Source organism: Macaca fascicularis, chromosome 3 (assembly GCF_037993035.2).
Source record: "Macaca fascicularis isolate 582-1 chromosome 3, T2T-MFA8v1.1".
In the NCBI taxonomy this organism is placed as follows: domain Eukaryota; kingdom Metazoa; phylum Chordata; class Mammalia; order Primates; family Cercopithecidae; genus Macaca; species Macaca fascicularis.
The window spans coordinates 95,385,343-95,402,583 of record NC_088377.1 but is presented as its reverse complement, the minus strand read 5'-3'; the positions used below and the strand labels follow the sequence as shown (position 1 = coordinate 95,402,583).

The 17,241-nt window shown below is 42.8% G+C and overlaps 1 protein-coding gene across 1 annotated transcript in view; it reads left to right on the top strand.

Annotated features, from left to right (window-relative positions):
* Positions 1–14,714, top strand: part of LOC102118810 (neuropeptide S receptor) — a 38,982-nt gene extending 24,268 nt beyond the window's left edge. Inside the window, exon 4 of the mRNA XM_074036524.1 lies at positions 12,726–14,714. Coding sequence (XP_073892625.1) covers positions 12,726–12,910 — 185 coding nt within the window. The 3' untranslated portion in view covers positions 12,911–14,714. The remainder of the gene's footprint in view (positions 1–12,725) is intronic.
* Positions 14,715–17,241: the final 2,527 nt, after the last annotated feature.

Below are 17,241 nucleotides of genomic sequence, written 5' to 3'. Positions count from 1 at the left end.
ATTCAGTTCAATTCCTCTGTGTTCTTCTGCATGTCAGGAGTGGTACAAGGGACTGGGAATGACAAATGAATGAATAGCATGGTTCCTGACTATAGGCAACTTACAGTCTAGGGCCTTGGGTCTTGGCCCTGGCTACACAGTAGAATTACCTGGGGAGCTTTTAAAATGCACTAAAACCCAGACACCATTCCCTGACAGATTCTGATTCACTCCATCTGGAGTGGGGCATGGACATCATTATTTCGGAAAAGCTCTTCAGGTATTTTTAATGTTCAACCAGGTTTGACAATCTGGTCCAGTGAGACACAGAGTCATAGGTGGCTGACCTTCACGCTGACTGACCAGTGTAACCAAGAGATGTGCTTAGGCTGCTTGGAAATTTTCAACCCATGAAGACCCAGTCATTCAGCTTGGGGCTAATTCCAGCCCCCATGCAGATCCTAGTGCTTCCCTTCCACTGGTGCAGTCTCCACACCCTGGTTTTTCTGGAAGAGCAAAAGCAATCAGAAAGAATAAACACAAGTGAATTCATTCTATTCAGTGCAATTGGCTTTGGTTAAAAGTTAGAATATTTGTCTGAAAAAAATTGGATGAAGGCATCCTTCCTCTATCAAATATCAAATAAATTCTGTAAGTATTATAATTATAATACTATAATCATTGAAAGAGAATTATATGGACAGGAAATTCCAACAGAACAGAAATGCTAAAGGAAACCTCAGGAATTTAGAATGTGATGAAGTATTTTAAACTGATAGAGAAATAGAAACTGTTTAATTACTAATGTTGAGACAACTGCCCATATGGAAATAATCATATATTAGATTGTTGTATCATATGCTACAAGGAAATACACTCCTTATGAAAGGAAGAACAAAAGATAGAATGAGGGAGAAAGAAAGAGTGAGGAAAGAAAAGAAAGAAAAGAAAGGAAGGAAGGAAGAAAGGAAGGAAGGAAGGAAAAGAAAGGAAAGGAAAGATGGGGAGAGGAAGAGAGGCGAGAGGGGAGAAAGAAAGAGAAAGGAAACAAATATAAGAAATATTGTTTATAATCATGAATAACTGAAAAGATCTGAATACCCTACAATGAGGGAACTGAGTATAATAATTATATAGCCATACAATTAAACACTACAGCTCAAAAATTATTATATAGAGTGCACTTATTGCCATAGAAATGTTTCTCCAATATAGTACATTAAGAAAAAGAAAGCAGTATGGTATCCCTTTTATAGATATGTGCACATATTTTTACTTAGCAGAATATATATGTGCATGTATAGATAGATGATAGCTAGAGAGAGAGGGAAATGGAAATTGCAATTATCTCTGAGTGGTCGAATTTTAGTTGATTTTTATTTTCTTCTATTTTTCACTTAGCCATATGTAAAAATTTTCTACAATTACCTAAATCATATAATTGAAACAATAGCCCTGTGGCCCTTTAGCCTGAGTAAACAGCCAATATTATCCTAGATGTATATATGTATATTCATTTTTGAAAACCATCAACTCAGCACCCGCAAACATATTTGCCATGCACTTCTCTGTATAAACGTCATGCTTAGACCCTCTAAGGCCCACTCAAAGCCATCGTCCATTCATCTCTCAACACCAACAGAGAAGACAGAGGGACAGACGGAGCAGCTCCTATCAGCCACTGCTAGGTCTTTTCCTTGTGTTCTTCCCTTTAACTCGTTTCCTGTTTGCTCCATTTCACCCATGGCCCGTTGCCCACTTCCCATTTAACCCATTTCCTGTTTGAGAATACTGCACTGGCAGTGAGCTGTGCTTTTTTTTTTTTTTTTTCTAAACAGGAAATGAGTTAATGCACAACTCTTCAAGGTGGTGTTACTGTCTCTCACAGACAGAAGACAGGCTCAAAGCTTAAGCAGTTTGCTTGTTTTCACAGGTAGCATGTGACACAACTGGTATTCAAATACACACATATTGAGTGCACACATAAAGACAAGACTTTTTAAAAATTAAAAACACAAACTCGGGGTCTTGTGTGCGGCTTCCCTTCCAGGACACTCCCTCTAGAGCTCTGCCTTCAGAGAGGTATTCCTACCTCATCTCCTGAAGGTTTTGTTTCGATATATTTAAAATCTAAAGGCTGAGTCATGACTGGCAATGTGGAGACCAATTTTGTGGAGGTAGCCGAGGTCTTCCTGTACTTTCAGATGAATCAGATTGGTATAAACCCCTGTCGTGTGATTTCTGCCAATTCCGTGGGTCTGACATGCTCCTCCCTGCTTGTCCCTCTGAGCACTCACTCTCACTGTCTCACCTCCTACAGCTCTCCTGTTCCCTCCACAGCAGCACCGCCCTTGCTCACCACCTTCCTCAGCATGCCTCCCCCCAGAGAGGCTAAGTTCCTGGTTCTCTCCAAAGTTCCCATGTCTCCTGCTACTGCATATGCCAGTCCTTGCACTCTTGGGCTCCCCTGACTTCCAGTCCTTGAAACCGTACAAAGCCACTTAGAGCTCTGTTTCCCACTGATACAGAGTGTGCCATTACTCCCTCCCAAAGGTGGAAATGGCTACCACCACTTTTTGTTCTTTAATATAGTTTTATATCTCCATTATATCTATTTTTTAGTTACCGTTAGTGACCTCATCCTGGAATGAGGGCAGCTGGTAATCTCAAAAGCTTATATGCTCTCTATATCTTATTCATAAATGGAACGCAGTTGATTTCCCATCTGTCATTACAGCCAAGCAGCTCTGGAGTTGGCAGGTAAATGGGATCTCCAGCTGGGTCCGCATGCCAGGATTATTGCTCATCAACAAGGGGACATTAGCCATGATTAGTGTGAACAGAAGCTCACTTTGTAAACACTGGCTGAAAAACTCAAGCCATCCTTAGTGCAAGAACCACTCTTCTTGCTGACAAATATGTCTATTTTCTCCCAGTCAAACGCTGACAGAAAGGAAAAGAAAAAGAACTGTATCATAAATTATCTAAAGACTTTCCCATAAACAAGCATGGATGGCAAGACGTGGAGGAGACGGGGTTTCCAATCCTGTATGTTATCTTTCATAAATGAGCATATTATTGATGTCCGAGAGGATTTACTTGTGCAAACTGGAACATTTACTACTGCATGGGAGCAGGAGATTGGGCAGGTATACCCATGGAACAGACCAATTTCTCATTGTAACTATGTCTAGCTATCATGGCTTGGCAGATATGATTCATGCTATATCCAAATTCCATGTTTTTAATTAAATGAGGCACACTAGAGTGAAGGAAAAAAGCTACAGATTAGGAATTGGGTTAGAGTCCTATTCACTTTCTATCTTAAAAAATTAAAGAGAAGCCCATTAACTGCTGTCCATATCAGCTTCTTCATCAGTAACTGTGAATAAAATGACTCCTCTACAATTAACTACATTTAACAAAAGATGTGCCGGAAAAACATAAAGATACAAATAAATGATGCTTATGACATGTTCGTGGATAGTAAGGTTCAATATCATAAAGACGTTGAATCTCCCCAGCTGATCTACAAGTTAATAAAGTTCCAAACAAAATTGAATTGAAACATTTTATTGAGCTTCACAAGCCTATTTTAAAATAGACATGGAAAATTCAAGAGCCATGAGTAGCCTAGACATTCCTAGAGATGCAAAACAAGGTAGAGAAGGTTTGGTTTACCAAATATTGAAAGCATTATAAAGTCAGAGTGCGGTACTGGCACAATAGACAAATGGAAACCTCAGTTTCCTTGCCATCTGCTGCCTGCCCACGAATCCAATGCCACATGTTTCAGGTTTTCATTAAGACAGCACCGCATATGAGGTACCAATCTCTACTTTAGTAAGAGAAACACTAGCAGCTGTGTAACCCAAAATATCAGTAGACTTAACCACATAGAAGTTTATGTCTTAATTAAAATCCAGTTGGCAATAAAGACCAGAGGGAAAGGCATTGTTCCACACAGTCATTCAGAAATTCAAGCAGGTGGAGATTCTGCCACACTTAACAGAGGGCTGCTAAGGTACCCCTCAGCACCTCCCTCCAGCAGGCAGGGGCGGGGGAAGAGAGAGTGGAGGACTGCTCAGGATAGGTATCTGAGCCAGGTTTGGGGATGGCAGACATTGACTCTTCCCAGCATCCCTTAGGCAGATCTTAGTCACATGACTACACATTGCTGGAAGGCAAGCTGGGAATTGTAGTCTAGTTGTGTGCCCTGAGGAAACAGGAATGAATTTGGTGAACAGCTCATCTGTCTTTGCATAATTATTTTAGGCTGTCAGGGCTCCTGCTTCTGCCTGAGCTGAGGTGCTGAGGTACAGAAAGGGCTATCTGGTGGGTTAGTGAAGTCTCATATCTAGCTATAATTTACGGTTGGCTCTGGGCTAAAAACCTCCTGAAAAGAAACTCAAAATGCTTTCCTACTTGAAGGTTCAGATATATGCAGCATGTCCAGCTAATGGGGAGAGAGGGAGTACCTCAGATGACTAGAAAGGGACAATAAGATCCCTGAATGTGAAAACATTCTGGAGAATACGGAGTCAGGCACAATGAGTGTCTTAAGGTCAAAGGTAAATGTAAGTTCTGGGTCACAGAAGAACATTCCCACCTAACCACTCTAGCCACTTGTCGGCATCTAGGGAGGAAAACGCTGTGTGGGGGGCTAAAGAAGCTGAAACTCTTGGGAGTTCAAGTGAGTCTGCTGCAGGCGCCTGGAATAGCACAGCACAGAGGAGAGAGGCCATTCCCTTGCTTCCTGGCAGAAGAACTTGGAGAGCAGGTATCCCAGGGAAGAGCAGTGGTGCTGAATAACCCACAGCCCAGGGACAGAACTGAGGCCCTGAGAGGGGAACAGAAGAGCAAAGCAACTGCCCAGGGTCAAGAGCAATAATGAAGAGGACTCACAACGTTGCTTTGAAGTGACTGTGGCTGTGGAAGCATCTGGTGCCCAGCCGGAGCCCCTCAAGAGGCAGTCCTTGGCAAAGAGGAGGTCTGGGTGAAGTGACCTGGGGCAACCCAGGGCAGCTGCAGCGAGCTTAGAAAGCAGGATCCAGATAGTGTCACCATAGAGGCACAGGTGGTGGCCTGGGTGGATCCTGGAACATTGAGACACCTCCTTGGGTCTCTCAGAAAAACTAGAGGGACAAAACCCCCTGGGAAGAAATGGACTGCAGTCCCGCAGCTAAGCAGATGAGACCTAATGTGCTTAAAATACTGAACTGATGATTTCAGGGGGATATTCAAGCTGTATTAGTAAAGAGAATGTTACTGTTCAAAATGAATTTCAAGTTTTAAAAATTTTAGAAATCAGGAAAAACTGCTAAAAAACTTTGAAGTTTTTAAAAATCAACCTAACATACACAAAGTTTCTAATATAGGAAGCATATTTATTTTAAAATATTTCCAGTTAGACTTCCTTGTTTCTAAATAAATCACCTGCACTCACTATAAGTTCAAAGATGAATTCCCCCCACCACCTCCCAGGAAACAATTCTGCTTCCATTTGGAATCCCAAGGTGCCAACTGCTCCCACTTCAGGTGCTCAGCCTGCATAAATAATGGGTTCCCAGTGGCTCTGTAAGAGGCATGTGGTCTTGGGAAGATGAGGAGCCAGAAATGGCCATTTGGAGACTAAATTTTCAGCATGTGCCCCCATTAGGGATGTACTCTGGAACTAAAACAGTCCACATCAGTGTGCTTCTTCCAGTCCCAAATCGAATGGACCTGCCACTTTCAGGCTACCCAAGTTATTAATGCACAGTGACAGCTGAATTTAACTGTTTTTCACTGCAGCTCAGTGCCAAGGCCTGAGTAGAAATAATCCTTTTATCTCCCAATAAAGGAGAATTACCGGCATTTTGTAGCTCAGCTCTCTCTGAAGGGCCATCTTGAGAAGCTAGAGGCTTTGCATTTCCTGGAATGGTCAGATTAAAGATGCTTTTCTCTGATCTCTGGGCAGCTAGTTGATTATATTGTCACCCAATTGCCCTGTGGAAAGCACTGCAGGTTTCCATTTTAAAGGGATTTCAGAGCACAAATGTCATTCTCAAAAACTTTTCTGAAAGACCAACTTAGTCTTCAGAGCCATACTGTTTAGGAGCCAGCTGTTGCCTAGGAACAGCCAGTAGGGATGCTTTGAAAGAATATAATTTGGTCTGCTGTCTTCTTTACTTGCCCCCCATGGGTATAATCTCACCTGGATCATTTTCTGCTGTACATAATTCTTACACAGATAACAACCTTATATAATAGACAATCAAATGTAGTAATACCTTCTATTCACTTCCATAAAGATGGCTCACCTTACACCTGAAATACTGATAAAACTGCATTCATCTCAACTGATAAGACATCTGACATCCCATCATGGGGCTTGGTTCCTTGAATATATTATTTTATGTTAATCTTCAAAGGAACTCTGAATTAGGTGTTCTACACCTCAAGTTTTAAATGGGAGAACTGAAGCCAGGAACTTTAGACAATTTGCCTAAGGTTACACAGTTTTAGTAATTGGTAGGGATGGAGGATCCATTCCAGTCTGATCTTAAAGCCCGTGTCCTTCCCAAGATCCCATCCTGGAAATCAAGGTTTCTCACCCTTGACACCTTTGGCATTTTGGACTGGATAATTCTTTGTTGTGGGGGCTGCCCTGTGCATTGAAGGATGTTTAGCAACATTCCTGGTCTCTGCCCACTAGATGCCAGTAGCACACATTCACACACAATCGTGGTGATTAAAAATGTGTCCAGACATTGCCAAAAGTTCCCTGTAAAGCAAGATCACCCCAGCGGAGAATCACTGCTCTAAATGTTCTGAAGCATTTGCTTTCTTACAAGGCTGAGGTTTCATGGTCCCATGAAATGCACAGAAGAATCTGAAGACCCTGATGGTATTTAGGAGTGGCCTTACAGGGTATGTTTTAAGAAATATGAATTAATTATAATTAGCATTTTTTCTTTGTACCTAAAGAGCCCCTATTCCTGTTACTCTTGAAAATCATTTGTCCTCTGCAATGAGTAAATGTTCACACTGCAAAACCACTCAGAAACTTCAGTGGCCTGCGGCTGCCTCAGGAGTTCAGCCCAAGCTCCTCAGAAAGACATTCAAGGCCTCCCCAGTTTGCCTTCAGTTCTCTTCTCCACTCTCAAACTCCACATATTTGTAGGTTACAGCCAAGCAATATGACTCACTGTGGTTAAAACGCATCCTACGTTTTCTTGTTCCATGTCTTGGCTGAGGATATTCACTCTCTGCCTCCCACCTCTCCTGATCCCACGCCACATCCCGCCTTTGTCTTGGAATCCTTCTTATGTCATTTGAGTTCACTTGATGCTCTCTGCAACTCCCACACAGCCTCCCCAGCACAGTGGTGGAAGGATGGGTCTCTCCTCTGTCCACAGTTGGTTTCTGTCTTAGTCCATTTTCTGCTGCTATAACAGAATACCACAGACTGGGAAATTTATTTAAAAAGAGATTGATTTGGCTTATGGTTCTAGAGGCTGGGAAATCCAAGAGCAGGGCACTTGCAACTGGCAAAGGTCATCCCATGGCAGAAGACAGAGGGTGAAAGTGAGCACCCAAGACAGAGAGAAAGTTAAGCCAAACTTATCCATCCCATCAGAAGCCCTCTTCCACAATAATAGCAGTAATTCATTCATGAGGGCCAAGCCCTAGTGGCCTAATCACCTCTCAAAGGCTCCACCTCCCAATACTGTTACAATGACAATTAAATTTACACATGAGTTTTGGCAGAGTCATTCAAACCATAGCAGCATCTCGCTCATCTCAACCAGGTTTATGGAGAGTGTGTGATCTTTCATGCTGGATTGAAAATTCTTAGAGAACAAGTACTATATTTCAGGCCTTCTAGTCAGTCCTTATCTCTTAGCAGACGTGCTATACTTGGGGGGTTGGGCTAGATCAGATTGGAGGTGGGATTGAATGAATATTGCAAAGGTAAACATCTGACTGGTTTCCAAGGGCATTAAAATAAATTTCGAACGTGAGAGCTGGGCAGTGCAGTGAAGACAATGGAGCACATCAGTTTGTCTTTCTAGTGCACAACTGCCCTACTCCAGGTGACTTTTTGGATGCCCTGAGTGGACCTCTGACCAGGCCACCACTAGGGTTGTGCCCACTGAGCCTCACTGGGTGGCTCCTGGCTGAGAGGTGTGTGTGTGGCTGGCATCCTCTTCATATTTCCCTCACTGAGTGTGTGCCCTAGGCAGGCCTGTGCTTATCAGAGAAAGGGCCCCTTTTCCGAAATTTCACAAAGGTGGCATATGGGCTGGTGGAAGCCCTGACACTAAAAACTCTTCCATGAGGAAAGGGACAGCACATCTGACATTTTTATTCCCAAATTTATAGGTAATCAGTCCTTTAACTAAGGCTTATTGCACTGGATCCTGCCTAGCCTATCCTATCACTTTGTTTTGCCACGCTTGACTAGTGAGAGGTGGTTATTGATTCATTCAACATATTTGTGTTAGTCACTGAATATGTGTATAGGCTACAGGAGTGCAAAAAACAAAGCCCCTGTCCTCATCAAGCTTGTATTCTAGTAGATCCTTATATTCACCCCTCAGTGTTCACCATCAGACAACAGCCACATACAAAACAAAATGTATATCCAAGCTCCTGTTTTGGAGAGTTCTGATACCCCTGTTTTGAGCTTTTCTTGAGTGTTTTTTGTTTTGTTTTGGTTTTGGTTTTGGTTTTGGTTTTTTTCTTTTTTTACAAATGTATTTGTCTGGGGCAATCATTTTAGAAAATAACTTTGCCTAGGTTGCTGAAGTGGTTGCATGGGTGTCTCAGCATAGCCAGGGCTCAGAGAGTAGTGCTCCTCAGGGAAGACCTCAATTCCTGCATGGTCACATGGTCGAATTTCAGCTACAGCTGTTCAGACCATCTGACCAAGTCTGTTGAGAGAGTCTGAGCATTCCATACCATTTGCATGTAATATTAAGGTATAAACTGAGCATTCTCCAGAAACCAGCCCAGAACCATCTTTAATCTAAAAATTTCCAAGGAGGGCCATCTGGGCATAAATGCACAGGATATAAGTGAAAACTGGAGTCTAACCTTTAATGTTCCTATTGGCAGAAACAGAAACTGTCACATCTTGAACACTTCATCTTACTATCCCCCTCTTGTATCTACAGATGGAAAACTGTGCAGCAGCTACAACCGAGGACTCATCTCGAAGGCAAAAATCAAGGCTATCAAGTATAGCATCGTCATCATTCTTGGTAAGCTATGTCCCTCCTTGAGCTGTAAAGTGGTATGAACATCCCAAAAGCAAGCTTGCTCCTGGGACCTGGTGACAGAGAGGAATTTGCCAACGGGCACTTCTACATTGGTCTGATTGGAAAGGAATGTGTGAAACTCATCAGCCCATTCATGGTTGCTTCAAGGGCTCACATTTGGTTCTTAATCGCTCTCCTTATGAATACAGCTGCCTGCCAAGGCTATGGGTTGAATAATTTGGAGAAAATCTGATTAGGAACTAGCTGAAGCGGATGCTCACATCACCTGCTAACTCAGTCACTTCCTTGAAGACACTCTCTTCCCCAAGGCTGGAGTTCACAAGCAAAAAGAAGATAGAAGTGGCTTTCCACCTTTTCTGAATATTTAACGTTAGGTTCACTACAAATTTCTCCCTTATGGCACCTTACCTGCCCTTCCACCCTCCTGTCTTCTGCCCTTTCCTTTTCCTTTCTCTCTACTCTTAAGACTCATAAAGTCACCTTGCACTATTTCCTGTCTGAAATACTCTGCTCTCTGGTGGTGATCTGACTTACTTCCTAACCTCATTTGTTCCCCAACAATGCCACCTCCCTGAGGGCTCCTTGACAAGTCTTTTTAATATCCTTTTTCTAGTATACTCTGTCTTACTTTTGTTCTTGGTTCTGCCTGGCACTCTAGGACATAGACTGATTTTCTTATAGTCTGTCTCCCCTGTTGGAGTAGTGAATCTATGAGGGCAATGACTTTGGCTTTTGTGTTACTTATGTTATCACCAAGACCTAAAATAGGGTCCCCTACACACTGCTCAATTAACATTGGTTGAATGAATGAATGAATGAATGAAAATATGCAAGAAGGAAAGGGATTTGTACTATTTTCTTTTTTATGTAGCTTACATATCCCCTCTTTGCCCCTCTGGCAGCTCTTGGAAGCTCCGAGGAAGCATAGCTCTCCCATTAGCTACATGTCAAAGCACCAGAACAGTCTTCTCACCTTTCTAAAATGCAACTGCAAAATGCCAAACAGACCACACACAGCATGACTCAGCCAGCAGGACGTAGGCACAAAACAGCATTGCAGGCGGAACTGGGATAAAACATATACAACCCACCGGGGCTCAAAAACTTTGTCAGAGGCTTCTGAAGCAGATCAAAGACTCCTCTGTCTTCTCAGATAGTCAGAACGACAGATGCACGTTCCCTGGATGTTGAGTTGGAAAATGTTATGTTTACAAGTATGTCCCAGAGCCAACATAGCCCTTTGTCATCAGCAGCCATACACCAAGGCCATGTGGGATCCCTTCAGTCAGCAAGCAGAGACACCTACTAGAGGGTCAGCAAATGTCGACAGCCCTATCAGACCAAAAGGGCACTTTCTATAGCAAACGCTTTGTAATGTCCCTTTCCCATCTTGAAATAAAATGCCTACTTATACTACCTACCATGATAATTAAAACGTTAATATATTGCCAAAAAATAATACAAAGGAGGAATAAGAAAATAATCTAAAATAAAACAATACTATTTTTTTAATTAATTAAAATTTATACCAATTTTAATGTGTAAAAGCATAAGCACAGCTACACTAGAAGAATAATGAAGTAGTCACACCTACACCTTGACATAATAACAGCTACAATGAAAACCAGTACAGGTGTATTTTCATGGAGACATAAAAAAATGTAAGCAGTATTGTTGTCAGTGACTTGATTTTCTGAGCTGGCAAAAAGAAAAAATCCTTGTAAAATTTTGAATTAAACAAAGTAATGTTTCCTCCATTTACAACAGAATTGCATTTCTACAAATTTCGGTATTTATTTAATCTGTGTTTATGTGTAAAACAAAGTCAAGTTTCTAGACTGGGATAACTATACAGAAGTTTCTCTTCTACATGAATGGGTATTCAAAGTAGATACAAATCCTCGCTGGCTGGGCTGCCTGTACCATGCCAGAGAACTGGTATCCCTGTGACAACCAGAATCCTCCAACCCCACATATACACACATGCAGACACACAAGCTCACAAGGCCATTTGCCCTGCTTAGTGCCCTAGATACTGTTCAGGGCCAGTGTTTGGGTTAATTAACCAGGATCCAGAACACTTAGTGGGCTTTGTGTTTGAATTGCTCCACTTTAATACATTGCCAAGGTCTGGGATCGAGAGGGGAACCATGAGTCAGTTTATCATTCTAAAATTCCCCAACAAGTTACAGAATCCGCATTAGAGTTATGGCGGAAAGCTTGTCCCTGCATGCAGACAGCCAAGGAAGCCAAACTTCTACTCTGAGAAAAAAATCTATGGATGAGAAAGTGGGAGAAGGAGAGTGGAGAAGTTATGGCAAGAAGATGAGAGATGTATGTATTTCCAGTCAACTCATGAGTGTTTAGCTCTGTGTCGTAGTCTGTGCTCTCCAGAGGATAATATGAGAGAGAGGTTTATTAGAAGGGATTGGCCCAGGTAATTACTGAGGCTGAGAATTCCCAAGCTGCGCAGTTGGAAGCTGGAGACCCAGGAAAACCAACGGTGTAGGTGCCAGTCCAAGGCTGAGTCCAAAGGTCTGAAAATCAGGAGAGTGGATGGTGTACATTTCAGTTTGATTCCAAGTGTGAAGGCAGAAGACCAATTTCCTAGCTTGAAGACAGGCAAACAGAGTGAATCTTCTTTTACTCAACCTTTTTCTATGACTAAGGCCTTCAACAGATTGGACACGGCCCATGAACAGGGGAGGGCAATCTGCTTTTCTTACTCTACCAGTTCAAATGTTACACTCATCCAGAAACGTCTTCATACGTATCCAGAATAGTGTTTAACCAAACATCTGAGCACTCCGCAGCCCAGTCAAGTAGTCTCAAAACTAGCCATCACACTCTGAATCCCCACCTTTCATCCATTTCTTTTGAGAATTTGGAGCCAAAATTGGGGTCTCATACATGCCAATGGATTTAGAGAAGGGTATAGTGTGGGTGTTTTCTGGAGAGGCCAACTTAGAGGTGAAAGAGAAAATTGAGAACACTGTCATTAAACTGGTGTGTGCTTAGAAAATATTGTGATCACCCCTTCTCCCTGACATAACCTAAAATCAGTAGTCACTATGTGGTCAAAATGCTTCCTGTTCTGTCTTTGCCTAGAGAGTCTTCAAAGTATTTTGCTATTTTTTCCTGATCCCTGTGTTGGATGAGATGGTATGGCCATAGTCACTTGTTCCTGGGGTTTCTATAAGGAATCCACAGCAGTAGAAATTTGACCCTTCTTTACGGACAGAGAAGCTCTACGACCTTTGCTCAGTTTTAGGAACATGTCTGTAAGATGTGTCCATATGTATGTGTGTATGTGTTTAAGTGAATGTGACATCAATGCTCTAAACAGCATCCAACCCCAATATTTCTGAGAAATTCCAGGTCCCAAAGAACCTCCCAGGTAAAAGTCCAGTCAGGACCAACCAAAAGAGACCCCTCAACTGTTACCTGCTGTGGTGCTAATGGCTCTCTCTTCTCCCCCAGCCTTCATCTGCTGTTGGAGTCCATACTTCCTCTTTGACATTTTGGACAATTTCAACCTCCTTCCAGACACCCAGGAGCGTTTCTATGCCTCTGTGATCATTCAGAACCTGCCAGCATTGAATAGTGCCATCAACCCCCTCATCTACTGTGTCTTCAGCAGCTCCATCTCTTTCCCCTGCGGGTAAGGGGAGCTCCTGCATGGGTCAGATACACTGATGGTCATTGCACTGGGATTCCAACACGTGGGTTTCTCACGTCTACACTCTCCAGCAGGTTACAGAATCCCCCTTTTATAGATGAGAGGCTTGAGAGTCAGAAAGATTCCACTAACGTGGCTGATTCAAACCCTGGCCCAGGCCACAGCTGATGTGCTTTTTCCTATACAACACCTCATATAGAAAACACCTTAATCATGACACATCTAGAAGACCTTGCTTGCTTTTGTTCAAAGCATCTTCACATGAATTGCTTCAATACAGTTATATGGCAATAACAGGACATGGAGCCTTATTACCATTTTAGAGATAAACAAAGTGAGTCTTACATGGTTAATGACATCATTGAGGTTATATGAATAATTAGCAGAGCTGAAATTCAATCCCTCCCACAGTTATTGTGATTCTTCTGTTTTTCTGCTGTTTTTCAGTTGTTTTCCTGCATAAGCCACAGAGGGTAGGTGGAGAATTCCATAGGAGATACAAGAGGAGAACAATTTAAGTCTTGGGCTTAATGCCAGTCGGTGAAGTTTATATCTTGCCATTGCTTATTCGTAGCGATGTGTGACCTTGGGCAAGTTATTTAATGTCTATAAACCTCAGCTTCTTCATCTGTAAAACGGGGCTAATAGCAGTGTCTACCTATTGGCCTGTGATGTCTCTGTCCTCTGGGCTCTGGTGCTGACCAGTGAGAAGGAGAGCTGTGAGTCATGGAGAAGGAAGGTCAGGGTATTACATGTAAAGTGCCTGGCACAGTTGTCTGATCTTTAATACAGTTTTTATAACTATTGTATCTTAACATGTCTACTTCCCTTTTCATTAGGTCAAATTATTTCCCTCCCTGCTTTATTTTGACTTTCTCCAGGGAGCGAAGATCACAGGATTCCAGAATGACGTTCCGAGAGAGAACCGAGAGGCATGAGATGCAGATTCTGTCCAAGCCAGAATTCATCTAGACCCTAGGACAGTGCCAGTGCTAGGCTGAGCACCATCAACTCTCCCAGGTCCCTGTCACCTGCTTGGGCATGTGCATAAAACTCGAGCCAACTTCATCCCACCCTCGTCATCACCTGGGAGATGCACAAGACAAATGTTCTAATGAGTGCATGCACTGCGTTAAGTATTGGCCAACACGAACTCCCCAGTTACTCATGCCAGCCAGGAAGGAAACACCTTCCTTCCCGACCATTCCCAGCCCTCCTTCCCACTGGCCAGCACCTGAACCCAGTGAACACAGGCATCAGTGGCCCAAGGTCCTGGCTTGGAGCCAGTGAGTAGACAGGCAAGCAGAGGGGACAAAAGGTAGCTGGGTTATACATGAATATTCTCATTACAAAGAAGAAAATAAAAGACTTAATTAAGCCTAGACTTTTTCCCCAGTTTTGGATTGGAGGTTCAGTGCTTGTAGCCAAGAAAGTGTTTGTCCTTGAAATGCCAACAAATTCATTTCCAGGCATTGGCGCTTTGCACCTCTTCTGCAGATAGCCTCAGTTTGCAGATGGGTGTGCTGGCAGCAGCCAAGTACATCTCCTATTCCATCAACAAATGATTTGTGGTAAGGGAATACTGTTGGCCCTCCAGAACAAGGTGAAATGAAGGGATACTGCTTCCGATAGAAAATAAGTTGTGCTCAAAAGCCATGGGCCCCTGACTTCCAGCCTCTGAGAGCTGGTCCCTAGAACACACATGTCCTTGAGGCTTCTTTCTTTCTTTCTTTCTTTCTTTCTTTCTTTCTTTCTTTCTTTCTTTCTTTTCTTTCTTTCTTTCTTTTCTTTCTTTTATGGAGTCTTGCTCTGTCACCCAGGCTGCAATACAGTAGCACGATCTCGGCTCACTGCAAACTCCACCTCCCGGGTTCACCCCATTCCCCTGCCTCAGCCTCCCAAGTAACTGGGACCATAGGCGCCCACCACCACACCTGGCTAATTTTTTGTATTTTCAGTAGAGATGGGTTTTCACCATGTTAGCCAGGATGGTCTTAATCTCCTGACCTTGTGATCTGCCCGCCTCAGCCTCCCAAAGTGCTGGAATTACAGGCATAAGCCACCATGCCCTTGAGGTTTTCTAAGACCTCTCACTCTGTATTTAACACTTGGGCCACTCTGGGCTCCATTCCTCACACCTCAAGGACAAGTCTTCCTGTTTTTAAATCCCTGAACCCTCTCTTTGGTTAGGAGCTAGGTTCCTGTGGCTTTTCCAGGCTTAATGTTTCTCTAAGCTCTTTATCGTTTTTGCCTGTCGCAGCCTTTGTCTAGCACCTCGGCCGGGAAGTGCTAGTGGGACTTATTTTGACAGGTCTGGAGTTTGGTACTTATGAGCATAATCCAAGTGAAATATGACTAAATGTTTTCTAGTCAATTTCTCCTATCAGATTTTTCCACAAGTGGAAGTGAAATAATTTCATTTGATCATATATACATCCCACCCACGGCTCTGGGATGCACGTGAGCACCTTATTTTAGCTTCACATATATTCTTGACATTAAAATCTCCTTGGCAAAATCCTCCTTCCCAGAATTATTCAGAGCTTAAATCGGTTTTTTTTTTTTTTTTTTTTTTTTTTGGCATACTGCTAGTGGAGTCATTAAATTGTTCAGTATATTTTAATAGCACTCCATTCCTCATTATGGTGTCAACTCCAAGTCTGAGTCTTTAAGGTCATATGGGCTTTTTTTTTTTTTTTCCATAAACTCTCTTTTCAATTCGATCTGACCTTAAGGAAAGTACCTCTTTAGGAGGAAGTCAGACTCCTCACTCACTATCTCTCTGAGATTTGTTCTCTGAATTTGAGGAGCCTGAATAGTTTTATTTCTACACAACAGTTTTGAAGGCTGTCTCCCTCTCTGTCCAATCAGCTAAACTTGAGCAACCGTGGAAGCTTTGAGCAGCTGAGAAATGCTTTTCAACATTTCACTTTAAATCAAGATGTGCCACAGAAGACCCACGGAACTGTTGCTAAAATAGCTGCCTGCACAGCAGCCAATTAACAGAGCAAAATCTGGCAGATGTCCTACATGGCAAAACAGGAGGACCAGGTTCTCTTGACAGAAGCTTTCAATCTTTGTCAAGTCTGGTCTGCAAAATACATTACATGCCTACCTCATCCATTGGTAAGGTCTCAAAGTGAAGGAGAGAGTGGAGTGAGGGGCGTTGTGATCTGTAGAAACTGTGAACATGATTTTGTAGTTGTTGTGATGCTGTCTCTCTCATTTCCTGAGAAGACTGGAGATCAGTAAGATAAGCGTACAGGTTGCTGCAGGATAATCTACCATTTAAATGAAACTTGCTTTATATTGGTATGGATTCTGGAATTGTCATTTCCAGATGTATTTGCTGAGCTTGGGGAAACATGATGTAACTGGTAACTGGCCGGGTGCGGTGGCTCACGCGTGTAATCCCAGCACTTTGGGAGGCTGTGGTAGGCAAATTACGAGGTCAGGAGATGGAGACCGTCTTGGCTAACACAGGGTGAAACCCTGTCTCTATTAAAAATACAAAAAAAAAAAAATTAGCCAGGCATGGTGGCGGGCGCCTGTAGTCCCAGCTACTTGGGAGGCTGAGGCAGGAGAATGGCGTGAACCCAGGAGGCAGAGCTTGCAGTGAGCCCAGATCATGCCACTGCACTCCAACCTGGGTGACAGAACGAGACTCCATCAAAAAAAAGAAAGAAAAAGGAAAAAGAAGGAAAGTACTGGTAATTAATAGTCTTGTGACCTTGAACAAATCATTTCACACCTCTGGGCATCAATGGTCTCATCTGCAAGATGGGGACAAAATCAGGCTGGAGCAGAGGATCTTGGTGGTTCTTCCCAGACACAGGCTCTGAGATTGTGTCCAGACAGTGAGAGCTTCTAGAATTCTTTCCCCAGGGGACCAATGACTCAGTGACTTAATGCTGAGTCATTTGCCCTTTAGAGGTGTGACTTCCCTATCTATCACTATGAATGCAGAGAAATATCATTTCCCAACTGAGAAATGCAGTTTGAGCTCTTGGAGAAAATTAGAAGCTTAGTGCTGTGACGTTACTGTTTGTAGCCTTTGATGCCCATGTGGAATCAGAGAAGCCAGCAGGATGATACCTAAAATAAAGGTGCTTACTTCCTGCACCAAGATGTGGAAAAGTCTATGGTTACATTATTGCATGGCATCAGGGACAGGAGAAAATTTAGGAGAGCCGGAGTAGGTGTGCTTACTATATTCAGCCATACTATAGAAAATAAGTGTCTCCACTTTACTGAACTGAATTAAACATGAATGGTAAAAACTTCTCTACTTGCAGGGTGCATGTGGAACATAATTTA